The 25,248-nt window shown below is 30.8% G+C and overlaps 1 protein-coding gene across 3 annotated transcripts in view; it reads left to right on the top strand.

Moving 5' to 3' along the window:
- The window catches only part of LOC130443999 (DENN domain-containing protein 1A-like), a 28,253-nt gene extending 3,072 nt beyond the window's left edge, over positions 1–25,181 (top strand). For 2 of the 3 annotated variants that reach the window (XM_056778948.1, XM_056778946.1), the window contains exons 4-14: positions 4,348–4,483; positions 4,534–4,587; positions 4,755–5,012; positions 7,003–7,104; positions 8,329–8,550; positions 11,487–11,663; positions 11,722–11,754; positions 12,164–12,393; positions 12,581–12,740; positions 14,613–14,981; positions 17,517–19,434. In XM_056778948.1, coding sequence (XP_056634926.1) covers positions 4,348–4,483; positions 4,534–4,587; positions 4,755–5,012; positions 7,003–7,104; positions 8,329–8,550; positions 11,487–11,663; positions 11,722–11,754; positions 12,164–12,393; positions 12,581–12,740; positions 14,613–14,981; positions 17,517–17,864 — 2,089 coding nt within the window. In that variant the 3' untranslated portion in view covers positions 17,865–19,434. Of the gene's footprint in view, positions 1–4,347; positions 4,484–4,533; positions 4,588–4,754; positions 5,013–7,002; positions 7,105–8,328; positions 8,551–11,486; positions 11,664–11,721; positions 11,755–12,163; positions 12,394–12,580; positions 12,741–14,612; positions 14,982–17,516 lie in introns of all 3 variants that reach the window. The other variant, XM_056778949.1, reaches the window with a different exon arrangement.
- The last annotated feature ends 67 nt before the right edge of the window (positions 25,182–25,248 follow it).

Raw genomic sequence — 25,248 nt, 5'->3', positions numbered from 1 at the left:
GTACAATCAGGCTACACAAATTCTAAACTCATTGCATTGGTTAGAAACAATGAAACTAAACACAAAAATGACGATATACAAAGTCATTGTGGAGCCCATTTTAACGCATGGATGTGAGTGCTGGCAACTGATGGATAGACAGGAGAAAATAATAGAGGCCAAATTAAGATATAAGACGAAGTCCTGTCGAGTATATACGACTTCAGAAATAATACAGACTAAGCAACTGCTCTGGTACGGACATGTGATGAGGATGAAATAGAACAGGAGACCAAAGAAAGCATTGATGTATTAACCACAGAATAGAAGAAGACGAGGAAGACTCTCAACGACCGGGAAGGAAGGAAGGAATTGTGCAGACCATGAAAGACAGAGCTATCCAGGATCTATCCAGTGGATAGATAGAAAAGTGTGGCATACAAAATGCGCGATGCGGCAAAGGAAACTGTAGTACCCTCCCCATACACAAGACTCATTCTCCAATGGATTTCTGAAGCACTATGGCCTTCAGCCTGTAGAAAACGAATCACACTTGGCGGGAGCATCAATAATGGCGTATATGTTTACGTGGCTGTCTCATAACGCCGACTGACGCCTGAATGTCAACAATAGCGGAGTGTGTAGTGCGAGAGCTTCGCAATTGCCTGCAGCGCATGCCCGCTTTCTTCTGCCCGCGTAGCGATCAGAGTTTGAAAAAAAAACGGCCTTCGTATATGAATATAAGATCAAATGTTTGGGGAGAAATTGTCACAAAACAATGGAGTTTTTGACAAAACTGGACTAAACTATATTTCCCATTGGTTTACAAATTTTTATATGGTTTTCACCAGTCAGGCGTGCTATCAAAACGTAAGTTCTCTCAATAAGTTTTGGTCGATTGAGCATTCACTTTTTTATCGAAAACATGTATTCTATTATTAAATAATGTAATGTTTCTGTTCCACTTTGACAATACGAGTGATTCAAGAAAATCATTCAAACCCCCATTCCCATTCGAAAAACTTCATCATTTCCACTTAGTGAAAGTAAATGTTGGAAAATTCTTTGAGTTAAACAAACAAAATCAATATTTTGAGATTTTCTTCTCAAAATATCATCCTGATAGTTGTACCTTTCAGAATGTTTTTATTGGATCACCTTGTAGGCAGGAAAATGAAAATAATTTTCTAATGTACTTTCTGTGATAAAATATTTTCCTTTTTATTATCAAATTCCCAAATTAAATTGATATAATTTGAATTATTTATTTATTAAAATATTACCTTCCAATCGATATGTGATTTTTCAATATGTTCTTGAATAGACAAGTAAATACCTACCCAACTGTTTTATTCTTACAATATATTCTGTTGATAATATTTAATTCGTTCGCAAATCGCATTTTAGTAATTAAAAGAAAGTGATACAAATTATTCATCCTTGGTACACCCAAATGAAATTGAAAAGAATTCCATATATTATTTTTAGTCACTGTACCCACGCATCATTCGTTTCCGGTAGTACATTATGGAATTCTAATTGGTCGGGTTTTTATGAAATAACACGATCTCTTTTGAAAGTTACGTGATATTGCATAGCGTTTATTAATATACTTATCCTTATTTAGTTTAGAGTATGATTTAAGCTGCAATAAAATTTTAAATTACCTATGAAATAAAAAAAGGTAAAGGAAAAGTCACAAAATAGAAAAATAAATAAGAAATTCGTGTTTAATTAGTACAAACATAAATAAATATGGGCATTGTTGCAAAAATTAAAATTATTCAGACGTAGAGACTAATGATGATCCTACCACTTAATTTCAAGAAACTACGAAAAATACAAAAAATCTAGTAGATTCTTATCGATAGGTTGAGTAGATTATTATATTAAATCAATCTTGTCTCGCAAATTATCGCAGTTTTAGATGACACGTGGGAAACACGCTTCTCCTCCACATTATTTTTAATTTATGTCACTGCACCATTAATTTAACCCCCAATTCAGTTGTTGCTATCTAGACGTTTTTCTCACTAATGATTAACGACTTTTGACTTGATAAATATCTACTGCGAGGGCTGCTACTTAAGTTTTTCAAACTACTTTCTATTAAGATCAATACACTTTTGCGTTTGCGATTGAACTAATTGCCGAAGCGTTTTTTTTTATTCAGATTGAGGTAATGCCAAAACGTGTGATTTGAACGGACCGCTTCTTCAGGTGTAGAAAAACGTTAACCTCTCAATTTATTTTTGATTTGCGGAAATAAGAAGAAATCATTGGGTGCCAAATAAGCACTATTCAAAAATGTTTTTGTTTGAATTGATGTCTGAGGTGGTGGATAATGGTCCGTCTTCTTGTTTCCTTTTTTTTTCGAACACTTTTGACAAAAAAAAATGCTGTTACAACATTCAGAATTAACGTTCTACGTTGTTCTTATGGAACGGTGGTGAAATGTCCAGTTATTCCGACTGTTTGCTTCGAAGCTCTTCGTCTGCGAACAACTTCTGTTGAATTGGGCTCGTCTTGAAAGACACATACAGTTGATCGTTGTTGATTTTCGGGTTCATATGCTTAGATCCATCATTCGTTGCCTGTGACCGCGATGGAATTGTTTCATCATTTCTTTACATCAATTGACAAGCTATAAGGTTGGCAAATAAGTACTTTCGCTTTTTACTCATAGAGAGCGTTGCTTTATTTTTTGAATAACTTATGTTAGTGCTGTTCTTTGCCGTTTGTCACGTGATACTGGTCACATTGACGTAACTTTAGAAGTAAGTGCAGAAGAAGTGCGTGATTTTAATAAAAGTTATTATTTGTGGGTTAATTTTGAATGGAGTGCGGAAACGAACATTTTCGGCATATTTTACATTTTTATTTCCGTAAAGGAAAGAAAGCTGCTGCGGCTCACAAAGAAATATGTGGAGTTTATGGTGCTGATTGCTTAACAAAGAATTCGTATAAAAAATTCCGTTCTGTAAATTTTTCCTCAAAGATGAACAACGTTCTGGTCGGCCTACAGAAGTTGATGATGACCAAATCAAAATCATAATTGAAGAGGATCGTCATATAACTGTTCGAAAGGTGGTGAAGAGGCTACATGTATCACACACAAACGAAAAACACTCAAAATGTCTTGGGCTAGTTAAGAAACTTGATATTTGGGTACTTCACGAATTGAAAGAAATTAATTTAACACAAAGAATCAAAATTTGTTATATGTACATTAAACGAAATTAAACCGACCCTTTCTTGAAAAGAATCATCACTGGTAATGAAAAATGGGTCCGAAAACGATAATGAAGCAAACACGATGAACGAGCACAAACCAAATGGAAAGCTGAAAAACAACAAAAAAGCTCATGCCGTCAGTTTGGTGAAATCAAATGATCGATTCTAATGTTTACTGAGAACAATTAATGAAACTGGATGAAGCACCTAAAGAAAAACTGTCAGAATTGTCATATCGGAAAAGTTTAGTGTTCCACCATGACAATGCAAGGCCTCACACATCTTTCGCAACTCGTAGGAAACTATTGGAGCTTGGCTGGGAAGTGATGCCATATCACCCATACAGCCCTGATCTAGCACCATCTGATTACCATTTATGTCGATGTTTGCAGAATTCTTTGAATGGTCAAACTTTCACAAATGACGATGACCTTTAATCGCACCAGGTTCAGTTTTTTGCTGATAAGGACCAGAAATTTGTTATGAGCGCGTAATCATGAAGCTGAAAGAAAGATGGCAAAAGGTCATCGAGCAATATGGAAAATATGTAATGATTAAAAACTATTCTTTAAAAAGAAGTGTTTTATTTTATACTACAAAACCAAAATAAGTTTGTCGCCAACCCAATATTTTTTGAGCGATTGTCAATTTATGCGGTATCCAACTTATTGCTGTTGGATTAATCCACGTCGAAAATCATAGAAAATGTTCTCGATTTAATTCCATCTTTTGATCAAGATGAATGTTTTAAGTATCTGTAAATACTGATAATGCATTCAGTATTAAAAATGTTAAAATTTATTATACAAATGTCAGATTTGACACATTCACATCAGTGTTGCCATATCTCACAATTTAAGTAGTAACCCTCGTATTCAATAAATGTAAAATAATTGGGTGTTTGATATTTTAATAATTGCTGAATGAATTATCGGTAGTTAAAAAGTTTATAATCTTATATCCCTCCAAACATAAGAAGGTTCCAATCTACAACAAATAAATACCGGAACATTAATTAAACCATGATGATACAAGACGAAAGAACTTGAATATTTTATACACGTGATTATTATTAAAATCACAAACTTAACATTTCTTTATCGAGTGTAAGGTTTACTCTATTTTATTTTGAAGATTTCTAGATACAACTGCAGTATTAATGCATAGTTCGAGAACGGAAGATCTCAGGGAATTCTTAACAGCAGTATACAATGCCAAAATTGCCGAACCTGGACGAAAGTTCATAGTTCCATTCAATAAAGGAGAAAGTGTAAGTAAACTTTCTGTTTCCTCTGGATTTTTAATATTCTTCACTTTCAGACCTTCACTGTAGATGTACCAAGACCTTTTCAATTACCGAGTATACCTGAAAATGTGAGTACAAGAAATCTTATATAATTAAGCGTATTGACAACCTAAGTTTCATCTAATTAGATACCCTGTATATAATTTACAATATTACCTGCCCAATAACATCAATTTTATGTGGTCCTGGCATCAATTATGTTTTCATTCTCACTCAAATTCTTTTTTGTTTTTAGAGAAACCTGACAGAATATTTTAATGCTGTTGATACTCATACAATGTCCGTAATTTTTGCTTCCATGCTATTCGAAAGGAGGATAATATTTATTTCGAAAAAATTAAAACGGTTAAGTGCTTGCGTACAATCTGCCAATGATATAATATATCCCATGATTTGGCAACATATATTTATTCCAGTGTTGCCAATGTCGCTAATAGATTATCTATTAGCGCCCATGCCTTTTCTAATCGGAGTGCCTGAAGAAGTATTTAAGGTAAGATAGATGTACTATGAGTTAATTAGTCATTATTATGGAAAATAAAAAATTAACTCAATTTATTTCATCCATTAATGAATATAGAGTTTAATTACTTAAGAAAAAAAGACTAAAATCAGTATATGCAGTAGGAAAATTGTTATATGTATAAAATTGTTCAAAAAAAGGGACATTAAAAAATGTGATAATAAAATCAATGGAGCCATTTTGAACATTTCAATTATGTTATATGTTTGTAATAATAAATTCAAATAGATTGTATTAAATAGAAGTACAAGATTAAGTTGAAATTTCTGGAACCGTTTGTAATATTCATGCTGATCACATTGTTTACACTACCACTACACCAACATTCCAAATTACACTGTGACGCGCCTTTCGATAATCAAGTTATCGTCTTCAGAGACTGAAGGTGAATTAAAACCTAATTACTTGACTTACCTGTTTTATACTAACTGGTAGGAATCTACTAAACTACTAAAGTATAGAGTGGGCTGTAAGGAATTAACCCTTTCTCCCTATTTAAGCTACTCTTACATTTAGCAATTTCAATGCTTTCAAATGCATCTAACAATTTGATAAACAAGAAAGGTATCAGAGCAAATTTTTCTTGTTTTTCGTTTTGAGTTTGGAAAAAGTGGTTTCACATAGATATTCCTTAAACCTATGATGATTAATTAACCTATTTACAATTCTTTTTATCATAAACGTTGATTAAGGCTACATCCTCAATAAAGGTCTTTACCTTTTTGTTTCTCTCGATAGTAAGTGGAAAGTGAATTAACCAATGTACCAGGAAATGGAGACTGGCCATGTTGGATACATTGGCAAAGAATCAACTTGAATGTACCTGCACATTGCAGTGTTTTTCCTAAATACATCAATTTCTATCCTACTACTTTTCCTAATTACTAAAGGATCTAAAAATGGTAACGGGATATTTTAAGTTGTCTTCTTCGTATCGAATATGCCCGGGAACATAATGAAAATCTTGACTGCTTCTCTTTCCAAAATGAACCATAAACGGTGATAGGTTGTTGCCATTTCTTTTCCTTCATCTTGCTTATAGAATTCGTTGTTGTACTGGAATAGTTTTGTTCCATACACATTTTTGTTAACTTCAAATATTCTTCTATTACATCAGCTCCCAAAATATTAGATCAAGGTACTCCGAGGTCTGCGGAATCGGCTCGCTGATAAATAATGAACTTACATCAAAGGAGATTAAAATTTCCCCATCTTGGTGGGAAAATTTAGTATAAAACAAGTAAGTCAAGTCATTAGGTTTTTTGGAAGAAAGATAAAATTTCACGTTTCGACTTTTCTTTAAGTATTTATCATTAGGTTTTAGGTTACCTTCAGTCTCTGAAGACGATAACTTATGGCTGGGGAGTAACTTCCATTGCATTGCATTTTTATGAAAAAAAATTCGTCATTTCTCCACTTACATTTGAGTGTTATTTGGATAATTTCTTTCCAGAGACAACACTATAAATAATTTGGCCATTTCTATTGCTCAACAGCTGCCAGGTCATTGCTAAGTTTCACAGAAAAAAACCACTAGGCTATCGCTGGGAGCTGCAACAACCCCACATTACCTACTTACATTTTATCTTTAAAAGGATCTCATTAGTGTTGTTCTTTTAGTATTCCTGCTCCAGTGACATTGTTTATTACAGTTTAAATATTATTTTAGATATTTAAAGAAAATTGCAATAAATAATAACTAATATTACCATACAAACTTAGTTTTAATAACATGATTTTAATTTAGCATCTTAGGTGTCAAACTGCTTTCAACAGTACTTAAGTGATTCGTGGATACCGGAAAGTCTTAGTTCCTCGAATTACAAGTGTTTAATACCACTATCTCTGACCCTCTATAAATAGAAAGCCTTAGTATTCGTATGAATGCTGAATTTATTATTATATTAAAAAATAAAAAAATAATTATTTCAACATGAATTTAAGAATAATTTATTTTTAGCAAGTTAGACGAAGTGAAATAGGTGATGTGGTTATTCTAGATACAGATGCGAATACAGTAGAAACCCCATTTGATGATCTGAATAGTCTTCCTACAGAAGTGGTGAGTTAAATTAAATATCAAAAGTGTAGTATGTTTCATGAGTAATTAATTTTATTTGTCTCACTTATCATTATTTTTCATTAGTGTTTGCACAGTCAATGTTTATGTACAAAACATTCGTCATCAACAATTTAACAGAATCATTCATATTGAAATTTATCAGTTTGATAATTAAGTAATACTTGAAATTGGTCTATATATTGTTATGAATAAACATCTATCGTCATTTAACAGTAGAAATACTAGAAAAATCTGATTGTATATAGTGTGTGCAAAAAGTAACTTGATACCTCAATTTTATTCATTATAGCATATTAAAATACTCTCTGTTCCAATTATATGAAAACCTTCTGTCCTTTTAATTTCTTTATATGTACTAGAAATAAACATACATGGAATTTATATTTTTACAAATTTTGTTCAAAAATATCTAGAAGATGTCTCAACCTTTCAGTAATATTTCAAGATAATCTGTCATTTTGACAACTGAAGCGATCAATATTATATTTTAATATTAGGTATGTGCTAAAGATCTCATGTACACTTCGACCCAAAGCATCTATTGTATCCCATTTTCTTGATGTGCTATTGGGGATACTACGTGTTCACAGTCTATAAATTTCACTCCTCTTGAAAAGTTCACATTGGGGATGACTGTAGATGCCAGATACCTTCTATTTCGTCCTCTAAGTAAAATAATCTACACGTTGAACATTCTGTTAAACTTAAAATTGGTCATATTTATAAATAAGAACTTCATTTGAATTACTTTATTTAAAATGTGTTTCTTAACTCACTAGGTCTTTCTTGATGGATTTTTACAAATAATATTCAATCACCTTCTAATTAATCTAATGACTAATTAAATTTAATGCAGAACTTGTTCAATTCCAATGACAATGACTGTACAAAATTATGATTAGATGTCATACACCCAAATATATTAAGAGATTAATTTTTAAAAATCATGTTTGGAATGCACTGTTGACAAAAAATGCCACTAGCAAAACTTGGTTTAGGTTAATTTGTTCAGATGAGTCATTTGAATGAGAAAACATCCAAACATTTCTTCTTATTCCATCCATATTGTTACTTAAAATGACCTGGAAATTTGAGACATAATGAAATTAGGGTTTCCTAGACAAAATTATCTCTGTATTGAATATTTTTACACCATAGATAATTTGTCACTCTAGTTCATCTATTATGATATTCATTTTTTAGGTAACATCTTTAAGAAAACAATTAAAAAACAAACAATTAGGCGACGGCGTATCAAGGGCGTTTTTAAGGGCTTTAGTTCAGTTAATAGGAGGATACAGAGATGCATTGAAATTTCAACCTGGTCAAAAGGTAACATTCGATGAAGAAAGATTTATTGAAACTAGGTCACCATCTTTACAACCATTCCTACGGGAAATGTTGCAACTACAAATCTTTCAACAGGTAAATATTTTTGGTTTTAATATAGAGTGATCCCATTTATAAAAATATTTTTCTTTTTCTTAATTGTCCACCCAGTACCTACAAGCTACTTGTAGTATACATGAATATTTCACTAGTATTAATGTCCAAAAGCCTATTTAAGTAAACATCAGCAGGATTTTGAGAAATTCATTAAGTCGTGAATAAACTAGTGATAGAATCTCCAGTGTTAATAACCTTCATTGGAAATCAGTTGACACGTCAAGAAATCCTTCCATTGTTTCAGTTTTAATAAAATAAGTTTATTTTCCTTCTTCATGTGTATTAATTCCAAATGTTCTAACAACATCAGTTTTTGTAGTTTAGCATTTTTTGGTTACTCAATTTTATATCACCGTAGCTGCACTTTTTGGTTCTTGCCATTAGCTATCTAACCTTTAGCTACTATCACTTTTGGTATTACTTGTATACACAGCTAAACGTCGATTTAAAGCTGTACAATAATTAACAGTTTCTACCGTTACAACCCCAGGAATTCTTATGTGTATTAAGTTTCTATAATTTCCAATCGTTTAAAAGTTTTTTGCTAGTACATTCTTATAAATTTTCTTTATAGCTTTCCTTTTTCGATTGTATATTATATTCTGCAGTTTTTTGTAAAGTATCAAATATCTTGCCATATTCCTTATTAGTTTATCACCTTACTTCCCCGGCAGGAGAATCTTCCCCAGGAAGTGGTATTCGGCATCAGTTAAAGTATTTAAATAACTAGTACTCAGATGGGGTGAACAATTAATATTAAATTGGACGCCATCAGCTTTTTAACCAACGACGTTCAAAATGAATAAAATAAAGGTGGATAAGATTGAAAACCTTAGGAATTGAATTAATAAAAAAATAAACAACCTAAAAGTTTCCCCGGACATGATTATCTAAATTAATATTTATTGCTAAGAATAATAAACTTATTGAAAAAATTAACTGTATATCTAAAAGAGCACAACTAATAGAAATCAGTTACAAATCAATTTTCGTTTTATTTTATTAATATTTATATAAAATAAAACTTTTCTTCTAATAACGACAAATCTAGACACATTTTAATAACATATAATTAATACATCATATTCAAAAGAAAAAGCTTCTCGCTAAGCATATGTTAGTCTTTTCTGTCTTTAGTATGCCTTTTTGTCCGAACTCTAACACTTGGAGATACGAGGATGAGATGGAAACACTGTTGAATGAAATCAGATGTATGTTTATTGTGTGAAAGTCTAGTTATACTATAATTATATCCACCATACTTGTATACTAGAAACAAAATGTTTCTAGTATAAAATCAACTGAAAAAACACTTTGCAGTTGATTTTGGTTAAGCTAAATTACCCGAATTTTTTGGCAGTTTGTGGTATGAATTGTGACATACATTGGATAATTTTTCTTCTTTCTACTTTAGTTATCCAATCTGACAGTCAGAATTTTAGAATTACCTACTAAATTTTAAAAGAGGTCCAATACCTTAATGGTAATAACTTTCTTTGATTCTGTTAAATATTTCAAGAATTTCCTTTATACATTTTATATTAAAAAAAATAAATATATAGAAAGTTAATATTTGTAACTTTCTTACTTTTATTTAAAATAAACTTTGTTGCTGTGGTGTCGTTATGGAACAAATTGGCAGTTATAAATGAATTAATTGAATAATAGTTGAAAAAAGATTATTAAATTGCTTTACGAGTACACAAAGCCTCGACTGGTACGAATTGTATAGGTATTAATAATTCTTTGTGGTTAAACTGCTTCCTTACCGGTGCACATGATTTTCTTCACCGTTTTTTATTTTTACAGTGATACCTTTAAAGACTTTCAAGTGGTAAAATAATTTTTACTAATTAAGGTAATATTTTAGTCCTTTGTCAACATTTTTAGTACTTTTTTACATCTGTTAAAGACATTTTTAACCTTGTTAAAGAATAAATTTTTGGGATTTCCTAAAATAGAGAAAAAAAGGTCATCAAAGTTTAAATATAAAATCGATAATACAAACCCAAAATATATCAAGTTTAGGTAGTAGGTAGTTAATTCTCTCCGATCCTTAACATTGTAAGGACATAATCCATAATCCCAACAGGAGGATATTGATTTTTTTATTAATTCGAATTCCTTGAAATTTTTTAATAGATTTGATATTAGTAAAGATTTTTTAGAAACTAATGCTGATACGTGGATTAGAAATGATAATTATTTAAATGGTCTGGCAATCGTTAATAATCTGTTCAATTAACACAAGATTATATCAATAGATTAACTACTCAAGAAGAACAAAAACAATATTTGATTCAAGTTATAAGTGAATACAGAGCCAAATATCCTACTGCAACTAAAAATGTTTCGACAAAAAAATTGTGGAAATTAAAAAAGTACTACAAATATTTTGATACGATTATTTATTAGTAATAATATAATTTATTTCTCATCCAAATTTTGTAAGTATTTATTTTATTACTTATCAGTGTGTATTTAGTTTGATATAATTAAAAATTATGGTGGAAATTAAAACAAAATGATGAATTTAACAATGAATACAATTATATCGTCGAATAGCTTTTAAGCGGTATATTCTATAGAAAAAAGGATTCTTATCTTTTTTGTGGAGCGTTAAATTTCCTACAAGAAATAGCTGTGCAAGTATATCTAGCTGCATTTTTCAGTGGAAAAAAATTAACTGCAAAAAGTGCAGAAATCCCATGTTATTTAAATGGGAAATGTATTATGATTCAGAGACGGGTTAATGTGAATATTAAGGGATGGTTTAGGTCTGACATTTTTTTTAGGTCATAACCTAAAAATTTGTCGGGCGTTTACAGAACAAAATCTAATTTGGGAAATAACGGACACTAATATATATACAAGTAGAACTTTTATACTTTACAATTTTTTTGATTTTTTTTCAGTTTATAGAAGAACGGTTGACGATGTTAAACACTGGTCAAGGATTCTCTGATGAATTCGAATATGAAATCGAGGGTTATTCAGCTAAATCCGGTTCCAAACTCAAACAACAGTACAAAGAATGGACTACAACGATGAAGAAAGAAGGTACAGCATTTTTCAAAAGTGTAAAAGATAAGGTGAGGACTTTTAAATATCATTTCAAGCATACTGATGAGGAATTTCTATTATTTTTAGGCGAATCCTGCAGTGAAATCCGCAGTTAAAACAGTAAGTATTTACCATTTAATATTTCGTCTTCCTCTCTAGTTCATTTTACTAATTGTACAAGCTTCTGAGTTGAAGTTTTATATTATTGTACAGAGCATTGATAAGTAATGATTCCAAATGGGAAACAGGATTTTATGTTGTACTAGTATTAAATGCATTATTTTTTATGCTACTGCAAAATATAAGATATCTCGTATAGATCATCTGAAAGGTGTACATACAATGAATATTTCATACGATTATGACCCACATGATAATAAAATTCAAGCAACGCTAGTTGCAAAATACGCTATTGTTTCGTTATGTAGAATTTTAACTATATGTTTAAAAGTTTTATGTACCCTGCAGCTTTATTTATTATATTAATTGATGTAAAAATACAGATTATAGTTATTTAATTATTTTAAAGGTGAAAGATGGCGGCAAAGGAGTGAAAAGTGCATACAAAGGCTTACGGTCAAAATTAAAAGATAATCAAGGACCACATCATTTAGAAAATGGCATCGAAAGAGGTGACAAACCTCGTTCTGCACCCAATTCGCCTACTGGTAAACGAAGTACAATTCCAGGATTTAGTGCACCTGTAACGACGTACCGTAAAGATGCAGCTTTAGCTCTAAAAAATTCAGCTATGCAAAGGTTTGTCTTCATCTTTGACTTTGTTTGAATTTTAAACGTAGAAAGGTAGTTTTTTTAGACCTTAAAATTATAGACATTACTGAGATAATTGAATTAGATGTAGTGTGAGTAGATCGAAAAAATCAAGTTTGATCGATTTTATACATTTTTTTAAAATATTTTTCATACAATTTTGGAAATGTTATAGGTCTTATAGCCCACTTAGTCCTAGTTCCCAACCTTTATCGCCCGATGTTATAGATAGTCCACGAAGTGGTAGTCCTGTAGAAATACCTCAAATTGATTTAATGAATGAAATGGAAGATTTATTGCAATTACGACTTGATACGCCACCTGTTGATAGATCTGTAAGTACTTTAAAATGTTGGAAATTCATTACAGTGTCTCTCAATATAGAATATTTGAATTCATATTCGTTTGAGTTTTAAAATGCAGCTTCTACATAGTGCATATTTAAAATTACTGATATGTAGCTGACAGTTGAAATATTTATTTATTTCATTTTAAAAATTGTACCAAAAAAAGTAATCATTCAACACAGTCATTTCTAAGCAAATGAATATATTAGTAGACAACAATTTTAAGTAATTTATTGAATTTTGGAAAATATATTCAGCAGTAATTTTGATTAATAAATATTGAACTCCTTCGAATTCCAACTTTCATCTGTTCAAATACTTTTTTGGATAATTTTACACATCTGTTCTAATACTCTCTCATCCGGTAATCAGAGGCCAATCTTAGAATATCTATGAAAGGTAGAAAAAAAGTTGTGTCTTCCCTAAATTCAAAAATTATGTTTGGAAGATACTCCAGTCCATCTAGTTCTAGAAAGTTTCACCTTAACAAGCATACACAAAAATTGCTTTGGACAATAAACCTGTTGGAGTCTAGATGTAGTATCTTTGAAGCTAGATACTGAAGTTGAATAGAACTCTAGATCTGGTAGCAAGCTATAAATCTAGGAAATCCTCTAATAGGGAGTAGCATGATAATGTAACTCCCATTTATATCTATTTGTCTATCTATTACTCCTATATGTTCTGGCGTCATAATTTTCTTTGCTTCTGTTATTCTGACATAAAATTCAGTCATCCTGTATATTCTGTATAACGAATTGGTTGAATAATCTTTAAAATTCAATGATTCATGGACGATCTAAATTGACTATAAATAGTTTGAAACAATTCAACTTTATAACTGGTGGGGGTTGCCAGACATCTTCCTTAGCAATTGGAGTAAGGTTTCAACTGATGCAGATGCATATTTATAATAACTATTTTTATGAAATTATTTTACAATATTTATATTCAAATATAGTTAGTGCAACTTTTTTGTACTTTCTTTTGAAACATCCTCTATGAACTCATAATGATCATGAGCTCATAATTAAAAAAGTTATTTTTGGAGGGATAGCAATTACACAGAAGACAAAGGGGTTGCTTTGGTTATTGGCAGCCATGATGAAATGACAAGAGCCTTGCATCATGTCAAACAACATGCAAGATTCATCATATTCAAAATGTTAACCTTGCAAGAAATTGTATGCTGGTTGTGTTGCTCCTCATTAAATGGTCTAATATTTGAACAGAAGAAACTATTTTTGGTTTTGATAAACATTGGTTGAAAACGTTTTGATAGGATTCAATTTAATTCGAAAAAAATGTAATGTATAATGTTCGTCTTTTCAAACATATAGCAATTAATAAGTTGGATTTTCTGGAACTGTTAGTGATTTTCATATCAAACACACTGTTGACTACCACTACACCAACACTCAACTTACCAACGTATTAACTTAGTGCTTGTTAATGTTGCTTGAATATCTATACAGTATATTTTTCATATTTATTTGTGAATATTGTGTACAATGAAAAATCAATACAATATCTATGTGTATATTAAGTTATTTATTATTGATTTAATCATTTGGTAACTCATTGAATTATTTTAAAAATTGTTTACATGAGTCAAAAAGCTAACCTTATCTTAATATTAAAAATAGTTGATTCATATTGCTTTATTTTTACTAACAAAAACCTTAATTTCTTTTGTCGTAATCCAATTTCAATATACAAAAAAATTCATAACCAAAATACAAATACTTTGATTTGAAAGTTGGCGTTTTTAGATAACTGAATATATTTTCATTTCTCAGTATATAAATAAAATTATGTTTTATGTTCTATTATGTTACGTTGTTTGTGTTTGATTTCCAGCTTAAACCTGTTCGAAGCTTAGAAAATTTCAAAAATGCGTCACCCTTGAACAGCCCAGACAGATGGGCGATACATTCACGGGTTAGCGCACCAATGGCATCACCTCCTAACCGCTTTTTCCTTCAAAACTTAGGTCACTCCCAAGAAACTCAAAATCTCCTACAATCTCCCGATGACGTATTCCTTTCTCCCCCTTCAGTACCACCTAGAAAACCACCTAGAGACACTACCAGAGAACTATTTAGCAGCACGCCATTTGTGGTGGGTAGTGGGCACAGTGAAAACGGAGATCCTTTATTTTTTGTTGCTAATCAACATTCCGTTGACATTGTAAAGTTATCGCCTCCAACGCATTCGCCTAGGCGGAAGGTAATGGTCATTGTTTCATGTAATGCTTTGCTTAGTGTATTTATATATTCCTGCAAAAACATCCTTATATTTCACTCAATTAATTGTTGAAAAGGACTACTTACGGCAAATCAGTTTTAGTGTCTTTGTTTATACAACCAACCTCCTTTATTTGATATGGTGGATTTGCTGGGACTACTCTCTAATTTAAAAGTTTGATTTGGGAAGAACCATGCAACCACACAAATAAAAAACTGTTTTACTACTTCTATGATTGTTATAATAGCTAGATCTAATTTTAATTATGGAATATAATCACATACCTTAATGATTGTTGCCCGTATATTTATCTGCTGTATGCCTTCATGTCCTACAATTCCTGGAGGCACTTGTACCATATGTTAAACTAGACTGTAATTTTATTCTTCTGTAAGGACTTAATGTAAAGATATAAATTCTTCTTAAATGACTCATTGTCTCTTGGCTTGTATTTTACTCTGTGAGTGTATAAAACTTAGATTAAGTACTAGTGCTTCAGCCAGTGTGGATCTCTCCCTTTTGAGACTAAAAATCCTGTTTTTAAGCTTTTAGTGTTCATTTATTACTGAAAAACATTTTTGGCGTTTGCACAGACATTCAGGTCCATTTTAGTTACTCCTCTGCACTCTTAATTTTCTTGGCTTCATTCACCATAACGTGAATATATTATCTTTTTTCAGTGTATTGTATTTTTAAACATATATATATATATATATATATATATATATATATATATATATATATATATATATATTAACATCACGTTTTTTATAAAATATTAGTTTTTGCAGGAAAGTGGTATATCATTTTTATCAACAAACTGTACTAGATAAATTAAATTATCCCTATATAAATACCGTTAATAGGTATTAGTGCAAGACATTATGTGGTAAAAAAATATATCTGCAGGTGTCAAGTCTTGTAATGCAAATACTTTAATCTACGAGGATGGTCCCAGAAGTATCTGGTCCAGCAAAGAAAACACAAAAATACATTTATTTTACGAAAAAGCTTCTTAAAATAGCCAGTAACTGCCGAAATCGCCTCTTCATTGTTGGGACATTTTTGACTACCAAGACATTTTTTCAAGTCTGGGAACAGAAAATACTCCAAGGGGGCTGAATCTGGCGAAGAGAGTGCAAGAGGTAGCAATTCAAACTTTAATTCAATAATTCTGGCCTTCTTAATAACAGATGTGTGAGCTGATGCATTGTCTTGATAAAATAACACTTTCTTCTTAGCCAGTTTTGCTTGATTTATTCGCTCAAACGTTCCAATAAATTCGCATAATACTCATCGTTGATAGTTTTTCCACAATAAATGAAAATTATCCCACGCGCATGTAAAAAAACCGACGCCATGACCTTGCCTGCAAATGGAACGGTTTTTGTTTTCTTTGGAACCTTTTCAGTCCATTGTTTTAATTGTTTTTTTTGTTTCGGGTGTGAAGTAATGGACCCACGGTTATGAAACGGCCTAAAATTTAGCTTTATTTCTGTGAAACATTGCCAAAAACTCAATGGAAACATATTCACAACACTGTTTTTGTTCCATTGTGAGCAAACGCGCACCCATCTTGCGCACAACTTTCTCAAGTCCAAAATTTCAGTTAATATGCGATGTACCGCATTTTTTGAAATGCCTACTATGTGTGCTAACTCGCACACTTTTATTCGACGTTCATCCAGTACCGTTTTATAGTTTTTCTTTAACATTTTTGGAGTTGTCACCTCATTTGATTGACCACTGCGTTGCTGGTTTTCGTAGGTCGTACGGCCTCGTTTAAACCCTGCTACCCAATATTTTATTGTTGATAACAAAGGAGCAGTCTAACCCAGACTACAATCTAGCTCAGCTTTTTTCTTTGTTGGGCTAATGCTTTTCAAATAAAAGTATTGTATCACTTCTTGGACCATCCTCGTAGTTTCAGACCAGTTGGTTGTTGTAACGTTTTGTGGTTGCCTAAACACTAAGCAACCTACTTTTATCATGTGATTAATACGTCAGTAACAATATTCATATGAATCAAATCAGAATTTCTGTCAACTCAGCAAAAGTAATCGTTATGACTAATATTCCAAAAGTCTGCTTTTTACAAATTTGTAATTAAGAAAGAAATTTAACTTTTTGCATTGTTAGTATTTTATTTATATTGTTAGCATCAATATATTTTTTTGATAAAAATAACGATATACAGGGTGAATAAGTTATAAAATCCAAAGTTGATCTTGTCCTACTAAGAACTTAATTTGTTCACTTTGGCATATGTTCATTTTTCATCTACAAATATAATTTGTCTTGAAATCACGTTTTTTTTATATTTTTGAAGAAAATATGCTCATTATCAATATTTGTTCGTTCTACTAACGCCCTACTGTTCTGTTTTTATTTTTAAATATTTCACATAGGTAAATCCAATAAAAAAATTCCCTTATTTTTCAGATATAATATCTTTTTGGGATTTATCAACTGATTCATATTTATTGAAAATAAAATACAAATTTTTGTACATTTTAGCAAAACCAAGAGACTGAAGACTTGATCAGACTGGATTCTGCATCAGATATCGATGATTTTGATCCTTTATCAACTAAATCTACTCCTAATAAAAGCAAACTTCCGTTAACAATATCAAATCCTCTGTATACGTACGAGAACAATAGTATTAAACAAAATGGAGGCATCTCAAATTCTACTTTCAAACAACAGCAAGTAACAAATAGAGAGATTCAAAACGATCAAGATTTACTTCAGGAGTATGGTTTGAACTTCAATTTTTCCAGTATACAGAATCAAAACAGTTTTGATTCGTTCGGTACCAGTAGTAAAGTTAACGTGAAGAGTCAGTGGACAAAATTTGATTGAAAGTGATATTGTCAAAGGGCCTTTAGCTTTAAACGCCTTTTTATCAAATTGAAATCTATTTTAAACTTTGCTTATACAGCTTTGTTTATTTTGGAAATTGAAAAGGATGCAAAAACATATTTATTGATAAAATATTCAACTTATATAGTTTTAATAAAATAAATTTAATTGTGATGCTATAAAGTTTTTTAAGCACATTTTTATTTGCAATAATGCTTTCTATTGATTTTTGTTTTGTAGTTATTTATTTTAACCATGCTATGTTATCCTAATTATCATGCAATCCGAAAAGTGCTCATTTACCATTTAGTACGAATAGTGTTTTATGTACTTACTAGTTGCTTTATAATTAGTATTACATAACTAATAGTCTATGAGGAATGCGGTTGAAGTTCACATTAAAAACACCTTTTAACAAATATAGCATTAGTCTATTGGGAACTTCCAGTGCCCCGACGGTTAAATTTGAAACTTGTACATGCTAATACAAACAATAAAAAAAAACAACGCAGCTTCAATAATCAGATCTAAAATATTTATTTATATTTTTCTGAATTTTGAATTGATTTTTTCTCGGACATTCAAGCCAGGCTTACTGAACACTGTTAACTGCTACTATACTCAAAATTACTTCAAATTAACAATTCATGAATGAAAAGTAGATGATCTTTTCTTCCTTGTCCATGTATTATAGGTGTGAGAATACCATGTCGAATCAATAAAATAAATTAATGATTTAATTCCTTGAATGATCAAAATTGGAAGAGTCCAAAAGAGCACTAAAAAGTGAAAAGCTATGAACTAAGAATTGAATCATGAATATCGATGGGAAATGCTCTAGTTCACACGTATTAAAATTTATAAAGTTGAAAGGTGTACCGATTTTACTGAAATCGGAATAGAAATGAATAAGAGGAGATGGATATAAATGTGTGAAAATCTCTATATGTTAATTGTAACCGTCTTATTTAGATTCATAATAAAGCAATCAAATATATGCAATTAGGATAATGCTCCACATTGTGCAAACTTAAGATTTATTGTGTCCCGTTTATCTGAGTTGTTTTTTATTTTTACAGCTGGTTTTCCAGTTTCAGTAGCTGGCTTTAAGGCAAGCCGCAAATTGGGACATGTAAAGCACGTGTGAGGTGACGCAGCACAGCACGTAGTTTTGTAATTTACAAGATTGAATACATTGAAGCAAATTGACGACGCAGCGCGACCTGAGGTGTCCCGCTGTAGTTCAAACACAGTTTGCTATGTCACACTTGTGGGTGACTAGCAAGTCTCATTAATTTTTTACGAAAAAATTACAGTAGAAAAGTTATTACAGGCAGTAAGAGAACAGAAAATTTTATGATACAAAAAATGGTGATTATATGAAGACGAAACTGAAGATTCGGATTTGGGTTGCATCGTCCGATTCTGGTTCAATAACAATTGGTTTGATTGTCAAAGTCAGACATTTTTTGATGCCGCCTAGTCGCGAACTGTCAATCAAATCCAAACCCCACTGCTCCCTATTTAAAAACACGTGTCTCAATATGCGGATCAGCAGTCAGCACATGTAGCATGTACGAGTTGTGTCACGCTACCTCACACGTGCTATATGTGTCTCAATTTTTGCTTTTCCTTGAGGTTAGATCTTCGTTTCTATAGGTTTCTTGCCGAAAGTATATTTTATTTATGGTTGAAATGGTGCAGCACTAATTTAACCGGAATTTCATCTTCTCCTCCACAAAATCTTTACTCTTAGTTTCTGCTAGACTTAATATCAGGTGTTTACCGAGGTATACAGCAAGGAAGCTATATCTGGCAGTAGCAAAGATTCAAAATGGAACTTTTTGGAGTGATCCAATCCGGGAAGTGCTTCTCTGTCGGTTTCTTTTTTCTGAAACCCATTCTGATGCTAATGAAGCATTTAGTAAATAATTTCAAAACTCAAATCAGATTGATGGACCTCGATTTTGGACATGTTTTTTGATCATCTTTATTTTAGCATGTTGATAAATTGGTTATTACGGTATATGAAACTGTATCGGAATAAGCATTTTGTGATGAAATAATTGAAATATTTTAAGTAAAGATAGATGTTTTCAATGAGTAATTATAGCCAATTATAAACTTCTGTTCGGGTATGCATTTTAAACAGACTTTCTTTGTACTAACAGTTTTATTCGAAAGGATTGTTTACCCTGTTAAAATATTTTCGTTTCGTTTAATTATAAGGATGGTTTGGTTAAGTTGATACCTTGCCGAAAATTGTGTAAATAAATAGGAATTTATGTATTTGAAATTTTTTTACAAAACCAAGTGTCACGACTTCAGCATGAGCTTAGTGTAAAATTTTTATCACACGATATACAAACAATGGTTTATTGTGGGCAATTATCACTAATACTGTCATTGACAACACATGTAATTGTGATTTTTCAGCTAATTACTCACTAAACAATATTTTTCCTTCCGTGTTAAGTTTTATTATTTTTATTGTAATGTCCAAATGTCCATGGTAACTTTTGTTTGTTCAAGTAATGAATTTTATTTGATTTGTTGGTATTTAGTTTAAATGATGCGAGGTTAAGAGCGTTAGGGAATTGAGAAGCTATTTCTTTAATCACATAGTAGATGCATCATGAGCATTTGATCTGTAACTGGTACACAGGCTGAACTCACTGCTTACACTACCACTACATCAACACTTACAATTACATTGTCTGACGCGCGTTTCGATAACCAAGTTATTGTCTTCAGGGACTGAGGGTAAACGGTCTCTGAAGACGATAACTTGGTTATAGAAACGTGCATCAGATAGACTAATTGTAAGTGGTGGTGTAAACAGTGTGTTCAGTATGAATATCGTCAATGGTACCAAAAAGTCCAACTTAGTTGGTACAAATAGACCTAATAGGCTGTCAAGAGGTACACCTAGTATCAGTTTACTTTCAAATGTGAAGATACGTATATTTTCCAGCAGACGTTGTTATCTCTGCAGATATATTCTATCAAATATTTATATATTCAGGAATACAGATCATTTTCTTTGTTCCACACTCTCATTTGTTTTCATTTACATTTGTACAGATAAAGACTTTATCTGCTAATTAAAAACATTATTGGATTATTGAAACTTGTCTCATGAAAAAGATTATTTTCTATTACACTGTTAATTACTGAACCAAAAGTTTCTTTATCGTCTTCAGTGATCGCAGGTAAATTGTAGGTCTCTGAAGAGCATAAATTTTTATAGAAACGCGCGTCAAATAGTGTAATACTATACTAAGTGCTGGGGTAGTGATATTAAACAGTGTGTTGTGAACACACAGTGTCAGAAATTCAAACCTAATAGTCTTTCATGATTGATAGTACCAATCTTCCATAATTTAGAAGCGAATCTAAGCAAAGTTCAAATTGAATTTTGAAATGAAAAAATATATTTTTAATTGTTATTTATATACAAAGTTCATTTATTTAGTTTGTAATTTTCATTTATTTTTATCTTTGTTATATATTTTCCATTTTTGTGAAAAAATTGTGAATATTTGGAGTGTATAGTATCCAAAAGTTAAGAAACATTACATTATACATATTAATGTAATCCATATAAATTGGCATGATACTGATATAATTAATTAGAAGTTTATAAAACGAGAATAAAACATGCATTTATTGGTTTTAAACTCATAGAGATAAAGCGGCATATGACTGGAATTGTACTATTGGAAGAGAGAGAGAAAGAGCATCAGTTTACCACACTCCGTATCTCTTTCTACAAACCATTAAAATCGAAACTTTCTATTATCTTCCTTTGCCATTTCCCCCACTTGAAATTCTGATGTCATGGCGATTCAATCAGAATAGAATAGAGATGAATAGAGAATTGAATATTGATGCTCTTTCTCTCTCAGTACGTCGTGCCCATCTAAACAAGTTCTCTCTCTCTCTTTATTTTCAATATTAACTCTATGTTTAAAATACTTTAAGTCTTGAAAAGGCATCGAAGACATGATATAAATAAAAGACGTTTCATATTAGAAAAAGCTTTATATTTCAAATATGAGGAGTGTTCAGAAAATAAGAAAAAATTTTTGAAAGCTGGAGACTTTTTTCATATTGGTCATCAAGTATAATAAAATTTGCTTTTTCCCTTGTTTTTATGAGCTGGATGATTTTTATTTGTTATAAGCATTGGATGAAATAGTTTGTATTAAATTTTTTGTACAAATTCTATGAAATACTAACATAATTGAAAGAATTTTACAATTGTATAAGGGTTTTAAAGATCACTATGAAGGCGCTAAAGATGACAAACGTTATAGCATCTCAACAATCGATTAAAAAGTGAAAAAGTTTAGAAATAGATATGAATGATATCACAACCTCCATATTAGCTAGACGTGGCTCCGTTTAACTTTTTCTTAAATACAAAAATAAAGGGAAATGTCGTTTTACGAGCATAGACAAAATTAAAAACCTAAGGTTGAAAAAGCTGAAGGTCCAGAATTTGAAGAAGTACACAAGGGCATAATATTGAAGGAGACAACATTGATGTAAACGAATTAAGATTCTTTTGAAAAAAACTAATAGTTTCTTTATTTTCTTAACACACCTTTTATACTTTTTTATTAAATATTTTTGTTCATTGTAAAAAATTGTAAATCCAAATTTGAGAAAAACTGACAAAAAAGGTACATTAAATTCCGCATGAGTATTGAAAGCAGTTATACCAACTGAGAATTTTAACCTTCAATTTGGCTTTTAAGTGACCAATTCTCTTTACTACATGCGCCATTTAAGAACGATTTGCCTCTTTAAGGGGTAACGACACTGTAAAAACTTCAAAAAATCAATATCTTTTTTAGCTGCAATGGTAGGGAATTATGTTTAAAATGGCGTCCTCAAATGAGTTATTACCATCAGACTCTAGGTATCCCACTTCTCCGAAATGCTCACCTGCCTCCGATAACCTTTAGCGATTGTTACTACTAGTAAATAGTACACACGGCTACCTATGGGTGGCACTGGTAAGATTATGAACTGTCTTTGTGTTAGTTAGTCAATTTGACTGGTACATCACGCTTATCGTCCCGTTTTCAAGTTTTAAACTCGAAATCACTTTTTTTCAATACCACCTCTACAATTTTTCATCCAATTTTTATCCGATTGATTTAAAACTTTGTCAGAAACTTTATAACATCATTTTTAAGGGAACAACGTAGATTTTGTTAATAAATTGAAAAATTTTTGTTTTACAGCCGATTTTTCATGATTTTTTTCGAACTTCCGGCATTTTGTTAAAATTTAATATTTTTTGAAACCTTCACGTGCTTTTCTTGCTTTTAGTTCTAACATCAAGAAAAAACTTGATTTTTATGTTTCAGATCTATAATTACGACGAAAAGTAGGTGAATGTCGAGCCCTCAGAAAAATTCTCTTATGCATGTAACTCTTTACTAACGCCATTTTGTTTTTGAACGCTCTGCAAAAATTAATTTAATTATTTCAAGATATATTTAATAAAGTCATCTAATTAGATTTTTCATCTGCTATAAAGTTTTGTTGAAAACAAAATTCCAAAACTGATCTTAAAAAACCAAGCTCTACAGTGGCGTTACCCCTTAATTAACGATACAATGTAATATGTTTATTAATTTGTTAAAGTTTTTAATTTGTTCAATTTACTGAACTGTACAGTATATGTCTATTAATATAATTTTCTGCTAATTTAAATCTTATTAAATTTGAATGAAGTGTATATGTATATTATGATGCTATGTAAAGATTTTATTTTTAATCATTAAAAGTATAAATAACTATGTACTATATCATAAAAAACAGTCTATTTAATTCAAATCTTGAATTAATTATGAGACATCCATTATACGAGTATTTGATATGACCCTACGTATTTATAAAAATCCATTCTTAATATTTTAGTAAAATTCAATTTATATATCAAATGAAAAACACTGTTGTAATTAATTTTAAAAATGTTAGAATTAGCTGTGATATACTCATAAATTTTAATTTTATCTATTTTATTAAAAACTGACCGTGTGCTAACCCAGGACATTCGTTTGTCTAATTAGATAAGAGTCCTATATCAGATTACTCATATCTTACTAGATACAAGAATGTTGTAAATTTTTCACACGATCAGTATACAATGGTTTTGTTGATTTGCACAGTAATGTATTATCAATTATATTAAATTTATAAATTTGTTTAGTTCTTTTTTTTTAATACATGATACAGGGTAAATTTTGAAGAGTATACAATAATTGCAAGGTTTTTGTTAAAGCATATGCACAAAAAAGAGGTAAGAATGATGAAACAAATAACAACTTTATTAACACAAAAATACAATAAAATATTAACTGATCAAAAGTTATAAAATCTTCGAACAAAATTTTAACCAAAACCTAACTCAAAATCTTAACCTAAAATTTTCATATAAATCTAAAATACAAATATATATAATAAAATGCTGTTTTACAAATGATTATTTTATAAAAGATTAACAATTTCCTGGTACGTAACTTCTCCCTCCTTAAAATCTAAAAATAATGGAATTGTTTTTTGGATCCAATTCAATTTCTTCCATCTTGTTTGGTTTTCCCTTCTTCAAGTTCTCTCTATAACTTCTTGGGAAATACAGGTTTATTAATGCAATGGGGTCAATTATTATTATGGCCGAAAGAGTAATAAGTATTGTTTTTGGAATTTCTAATTCTTTAATCATTTTTAGGTTACCTGCTACTTTACTAATATCATAATTATAGTCCTTTGAAGTCCATTTGGTGAATGGTACAGTTGAGCTTCTAAAAATTTAAGATTTTGGTAGTATTATGCATTTGCCCTTGCGAATTTGAAAACGTTTCTTCTCTTATCTGGATTCTGCAATCTTTAGAAATTTTAATTATCGATGGTTGAGTTATTTCAAAGTATTCATCTGACGTGTATTTGGATAGAACCTTTATTGGAGGATTTGGAATAATAAGAATATCTTATTATTCTCTCTATCTTGGAGATTTTTTTCGGTGGTATAACAGTGTGTAGGCGAGTGACTGTCTAATAATTCTAATGTACAATTGTCTCATTATCTGATTTCTTGAAGACAGTAGTATTTGTCTTCTAAAATTGGACATACTACACAAAAACTCAATTACAATGTCTCATGGGCGAAGATTCTCTGGGTAGGATGAAGATTCCTTCTTGAAACTATCATAGATACTGGAGTTCATTAGAACTGTGAAACTATAGATGTCTGGAACAGCCTAGATAGGGAGTCACAATTACACGATTTTTCAATTGCCTTATCACATTTTTTGAATGATTTGGTGATGTCAGATTTTACTATGATTAGTAAGATCACCAAATCAAT

The sequence above is a fragment of the Diorhabda sublineata genome, chromosome 5 (genome assembly GCF_026230105.1).
Source record: "Diorhabda sublineata isolate icDioSubl1.1 chromosome 5, icDioSubl1.1, whole genome shotgun sequence".
Lineage (NCBI taxonomy): Eukaryota > Metazoa > Arthropoda > Insecta > Coleoptera > Chrysomelidae > Diorhabda > Diorhabda sublineata.
This window is presented reverse-complemented; position numbering and strand designations above follow the sequence as displayed.